General features: G+C 58.2%; 1 protein-coding gene across 1 annotated transcript; it reads right to left on the bottom strand.

Moving 5' to 3' along the window:
* Nucleotides 1-975: 975 nt before the first annotated feature.
* Nucleotides 976-5,549, bottom strand: INHBB (inhibin subunit beta B). Its single transcript, XM_068969061.1, has 2 exons — nucleotides 5,099-5,549; nucleotides 976-2,626 (listed from the first exon to the last, which is right to left on the bottom strand). Exons 1-2 carry the CDS (start codon nucleotides 5,547-5,549, stop codon nucleotides 1,851-1,853), a joined length of 1,227 nt encoding a protein of 408 aa, XP_068825162.1. The 3' UTR covers nucleotides 976-1,850.
* Between the last annotated feature and the right edge of the window lie 364 nt (nucleotides 5,550-5,913).

The following is a 5,913-nucleotide window of genomic DNA, read 5'->3' as shown; positions in this document are numbered from 1 at the left end:
AATACTTTAACAGCAAGTCTATGGGAAAAAAATTGTTTGGTTTTAAATTATTATGAAACAGAACCTAAGGGGAGCTTTATTAAATAAACATAAAGATGGGGGTTTAAGGATACACACCTGCATTCTACCATTGTCGTTTTTACTCTAGCTTCTGGGTGTGTAAGGATAGAAAAGACACATCAAACTGAATAAACAAAATCCATGTATACCCTGAAACGCTGGCAGGCCACTCAAGGGATTGTTCAGAACGTCCACCTCATAAAGATGGCCTCACCATCTAATAAAAATTAAAACCGATCTGTTGGCCTCTTTGGTTCCAAAATTATGTATAATACATTTAACTGTATTTTTTTTCGCTGCTATAAAAATAACTTCTTTTTTCAAATGGCAGTTTCTGACTAATCATGCAACTAAATCAGTGCAAACATTAAAAGCAATCATTCGCTTAAAAAAGAAGCAAAGGATTTCATTTCAAGTATAAAAAAATATAAAAAGAGTCGTACGAGTCCAGTTACATCTAGTGTGGGTCAACCCTTTAAATTGCATAGTTCACATGGCACTTGGACCTCTGGGGTGAGCTCAATGCTCTGCCAAGGGCCACTTCTGGATACACGCGGGAGGGCAAGGGTTGTATCATGTGCGTTCAGGCGGGTGTGCAAGTGCTAGGAGTAGGGCAGGCGAGCAGGTAGGGGCCACATCCGTGGCTGGCCCTGGTGGCCAGAGCCTACATGGGCCACTTTTGCAAAGCAGCTGAAAGCCTCTCCCTCTTCCCCAGACCCGGTCAACTGCTCCCCTCCCTCAACCCCTGAAGGGGCAACCCCACCCCCGAGCATCTCCAGAATGCCTTCACCCCACCATTCCCTCCTTCTAAGAGCTCACCCTCCCCTTGCCTAAGAGTCATTTCCACCCCTCCCTAACCAATCCTAGAGGAATCTCCCCAGGGAAGGGCACAGATTGCAACTTTTTTTGTTCCACTTGGAACAGTTCAGATTTTAACTTAAAAGGTCAGACCTGGTAGAAAAGTCCCTTTTCAATTATACAACCGGAATGAATGACCATTCAACTGCTAGTGATCAGTTAAAGCATCAAATTAAGACCCTTCTCCTCTCCCTCCCTCCCCACCCCCAAAACACACACACACATAGAAGTCACACCAGGGCCCCAAGCGACAGTCAAATGGTCACTACCACAGCTCCATGGTCTCCGGTCTCTGGCAGGTGGTAGCCTATTTGGGCCTACTTCTCCAAGGATGGGAAAGGACAGGCTGCCCGGCTCGCCGCAGCAGGAAGGATCCCAGGCCAGGGGAGCAAGCCCACATGTTGCAGCCAAGAGATGTAGGGACCCCGGTGGCCTTGAACGGGCAAAGCGGGACACGCAGCCCTCTGCAGGCTGCCTGCTCCCCACCCCCCAACTGCTGCTCCTCTCCAAGCTCCGGGTTCGCTCGCTCTCTCTCCCTCTGTGTCTCTTGTCTTTGTGCTTTCTGTGTGCTCGGAAGGCGCGATTCAGAGTGGCCAGGCCAGCTGGGGGGGGGCGGGGGCGTGGGGGAACCGTGGCTGCTCACCCCATTCTCTCCGAGCGACAGGCATTTGTGGCTGAGCCGCTATTTATCACCGCATACACTTGCTGGGATCCCGGAGGCTGCCATGTGGGTGGCAGGATGCGTCTGGCTGTGCGCATCTACGTGTGCATTGTCCAGTCCTTCGTGTCCGTGGAGGGTTCTCCCTCTGTTTTTGACAGATTGCTGGATGAGGAAGTAGGAAAAGATCTCAGGCCAGCCCCGGGCACCTCCCGGGCATCACCGCGCTCCACTTGCCACACCCTGGTCCCCATGCCCCGATGGAGCCGCGCCCTCATGCGCAGCCGCACTCCTCCACGATCATATTGGGCACGTCCCGCTTGACGATGTTGTACTCGTCGTCGAAGTAGAGCATGGACATGGTGCTCAGCTTGGTGGGAATACAGCAGGAGTTCACGGTGCCCGGGTTCAGCCCCCGCATGCGGTACTGGTTTACCACGGCCGTGTGGAAGGAGGAGGCCGAGCCCGGCACCCCCGCCAGGTAGGCAGGGCAGCTGCCCTCGCAGTAGTTCCCATAGTAGCCGGTGGGCGCAATGATCCAGTCGTTCCAGCCGATGAGGCGGAAGTCGATGAAGAACTGCTGCCGGCAGCACAGGTTGGTCCTCCCGTCGCACTCCAGGCCCCGCTTGCGGATACGGTGCCTGCTGTCGCCCAGCCGCGCCTGCACCACCACAAAGGGCCGGTGCGACTCCTCGCCCGGGTCCACGAACACGGGCACCACGGCCAGCTCCCGGCAGCCGTCGCACTGCACGTCCAGGCTGAGACGCCGCTCACCGCGTGAGAACAGGGCCTGGATGGGTTCGGTGAGTGGGAAGGTGTGCCAGCCGCTGCGCTTGAGGTCCACGCGCTTCTCCACCGCGGCCCAGCGGTCGCCAGGGCCCTGCTCCTGGAAGTACACCTTTACCCGCACCTTCCGCCGGCCGCCCTTCTCCAGGACGTAGGGCAGCAGCTTCAGGTAGAGCCACAGGCTGGCCTGCACTACAAACAGGTTCTGGTTGCCTTCGTTGGAGATGAAGAAGTACAGGCGGACCCGGGAGGAGGCCAGGCCATCTGCGGAGAAGCAAGAGAGCAGGCCAAGTTAGATCAAGGAGAACACTAGGCACTGCAGAAAACGCATTCTGCCGCATGACACTGGACCGGGCCCTGGCGGAGCAGCTGGAGGACCGTCCTGACCAGAAATACCACTCCTGGGGCCGCGGCCTCCAACGGTAACCTGGGAGAGGCAGGGAAAATTGTTTCCTATCTTGAAGCTGGGACCAGCTTGGGGCCGGAGGGTCCGGGCCTAGAAAACTGGCCTCACCTCTCCCAGGCCAGGGTTCCCTGGAGACAGGCTGTCAGGCCTCAAAGCTCAACGGAGGAATTTGTCAGGAGGCCAAGATCTTAACAAGTTGTTATGGGTATCTGTGAAATCTGAAAAACAAAACCAGGATCTCACTAAGGATTTGGGGTGGGTTGTTTTAGCAGAGTTTGGGTTCTTTCTTTTCTTCTTCTTCTTTTTTTTTTTTTTTTTTGGTTAACTTAGGGCATTGCAAAATCCAGCTGAGCCACCTACAGCCTCTTTCCAGTGTTTACCTAAGCATGATCTGATCCAACCCCCAGTGGAACCTCCACTGCAAACAAGCCAGCTCTGCTCAGATTTCTGACACAGGAACGTGTGCTCTGCAGGCTGCAAAGTGCAGCCTTTGCTTCTGAGTACTTCCAAGGGACAGGGCACGCAGTCTTGAAACTTGAAGTCCACCCCTTTCATGAGACTGACTCGCCGTGAATGGCACATTTGAAGTCTCCATCGATAAGGAGAATTGGTTTATTAGTTGTCTCAATAATTCAGCTCAATAAGAAGAGAGGCCATGCCAACTGAGAGAGGAATCCTCTCTCATCCTACATTTCAGTGACCCTGCTCTCTGACGATCCCTACTTTTTTTTTTTTTTTCTCCAGGAAGAACAAATAAGCCAACTGTGTGGCCTCCGATGGTTTTATCAAACCTCCTACCACTGCCCCCTTCCCAGCCCCCTCCTCAGGCCTCGCCTGGCTCCTCTAATAACACTGACATCTGACTTTGAAATGGGGGAAAGTGCAGCCTTAAAAGCTGGTCTTGGACGAGCTGCCTGTGACCTGAATCTGTTATTTATAAGTCAAAGAGCTGGCTCCGTGGAACCGACCAGAAATATAACAGCCCCTGCTGTCATTTTGTGCCACGGGGACCAAAAGGCCTCCTCGACCTTCCAGAATCACATTTCTGCTCTGGGCCCCAAAGCACCTTTTAATCCAAGCTCTCTAATTGCATGTCCAGATTCCCTTGACTCTGTCGGACAGCTAAAATGGCAATGCATTTCTTTCTAAGCACAAACCAGCCCTGATTGTCTCTGCTTTTCTCCACACCCGGCCATGCAAAACTTTTCATCCCTTTTCATCCCCAGGCGGCACCTGCACAGTCTGCCCGCTGCCTTGGGGGTTGGGGGGAGGCATTCGCAGCCTGGGGACACAACTGCCACCAACTCTCCCCCCCAAGGCTCCCTGCCCACCCTGCCCTGCCCAAACCCAAGCTTCCCCCTGCGACCTTCTCGGCAGTCCCCCTGCACAAATGGGGCTGAGCTCCAGGCACAAAAGCCAGCCTGGCTCATTCAAGTCCTGAAAAGGACAGCAGAGCCGAAAGCACTTGCAGCATTTCAGCGCGAGCACATTTTTCTCCTTCTTTTAAAGTTCGAAAGATGTTTTTCCTCGCTTGATTTTTATATTCAGACAGTGGTTAAAAAAATTTGCAATATAGGGCCGGAGGAACATTCCAGAAATGACTCCGACCGTTTGTTAACTAGGAACTCTGCTGGCTCTAAAGCCAGGGAGCTGCCTCAGCTCCCAAGCAAGGCGAGAGGCACGGGGCTGCCCTCTGAGCTGCAGTCTTTCTCTGCGTAAATGATGGGACCTGTTGAGAAGCCTGCCTTCCACCGATTCCAGTGCCCACACAATCGGAAGAGAGGTTGCCTAGCTCTCCCCAGCGAAGCTTCAGCAATCCTGGCAAGCCCACGCTGCCCGGCGATGGAAGCGGCCCCAGGGGCCTCTCACGCAGGCATACACACACACACAGAGTCACACACACATACACACACTCCTCCAGCCCACGGATATCAACAAGCACACACATCTCCATCTATACTGCTAAGCCTACACTCCGATCGTGGGAAACAAAAACATTAAGCAATCACCAAGCGAGTGCCCGCGGAGCCAGGGCCGCACGAGTCCGCCGGGAGGGGGACGCGCGCCCAAAGGCACTGGGGCCCGTTTCGGAGAGCAGGGGTGGAGGACAGAGCGCTCCTCGGCGGGGATAAGGGAGCAGGAAGGGGTTGCTGCCTTCGAGAAGAGGACCGCAACCCGGACGGAGCGCACAGGGCCGGAGGCGAGCGGGCCGAGCCAGCAGTCCGGGTTTCCCCCAGGGCGCGCGGGCTGCGGCGGCGGCGGCGGCCAGAGTCAGCGAAGAGAAAAGCGGGTGGAGGAGGTAGCGAGGGCCGCTCGAGGGACCGACCCACCTGTCTCGGCGAAGCTGATGATCTCGGAGACGCGCTCCGGGCCGTCGGCGCCCGGGCTGGCGTGGCCGTCGAGGTGCGGGATCTCCACCCGGCCGTCCTCGCGCACCTTGCCCGCGTGCAGCTTGCGCAGGGCCGTGACCATGGCGGCCTTGGGCACGGCGTGTGTGATGTTGGGCCGGCCCCGCATCTGCAGGCGGCTCAAGATGTGCCGCTTCACCGCCTCCAGGAAGTCGCCGTCTACCCGGCCCAGCTCCTCCGGCCGCCGGAAACCGCCGCACGACGTGCAGGTGTCCTGCGCGCCGCCGGGGGCTCCGGGCGGCGGCGGGGGCGGCTGCGGCGCGGCGGGCGACGGCGGGGGCGTGGGAGAGCCCCAGACCCCGGGCCCCAGCCAGCCGACCGCCAGCATCACAAGGCAGGCGGCCCCCAGCGCCCGACCGGGCAGCCCGTCCATGGTGCGCCGCTGGCGATGAGGGCGCCCGCCGCGAGGCGAGCCGAGCCGAGCGCAGGGCGGCTCACGGCTCCCGGCGCGCCGCCCCGCCCCGCCCCCGCCCGGGCCTCCGCCCGCCCGCCGGGAGGGCCGCAGCCCGCTCACAGGGGGAGGGGGCCCGGTCGGGCCGCGGGGGTTCCCGCGCGGCGAGGAAGGGGCGCCGTGGGCCGCGGGAGGCCGGAGAGGCGCCCTGGGCGAGGCAGGGGCAGGAGGGTTACCGCCGCACGGGCGTCTCGGGGCGCGTCGGCATCCGCAGCTTTCCCCCCATCCTCTCCGCGTCGGGGCCCCGCTGCCCCCGCTCGGGTGAAGCGAAAGCAGCGGCAGCGGC

Source organism: Capricornis sumatraensis, chromosome 3 (genome assembly GCF_032405125.1).
Source record: "Capricornis sumatraensis isolate serow.1 chromosome 3, serow.2, whole genome shotgun sequence".
Classification (NCBI taxonomy): domain Eukaryota; kingdom Metazoa; phylum Chordata; class Mammalia; order Artiodactyla; family Bovidae; genus Capricornis; species Capricornis sumatraensis.
This window is presented reverse-complemented; position numbering and strand designations above follow the sequence as displayed.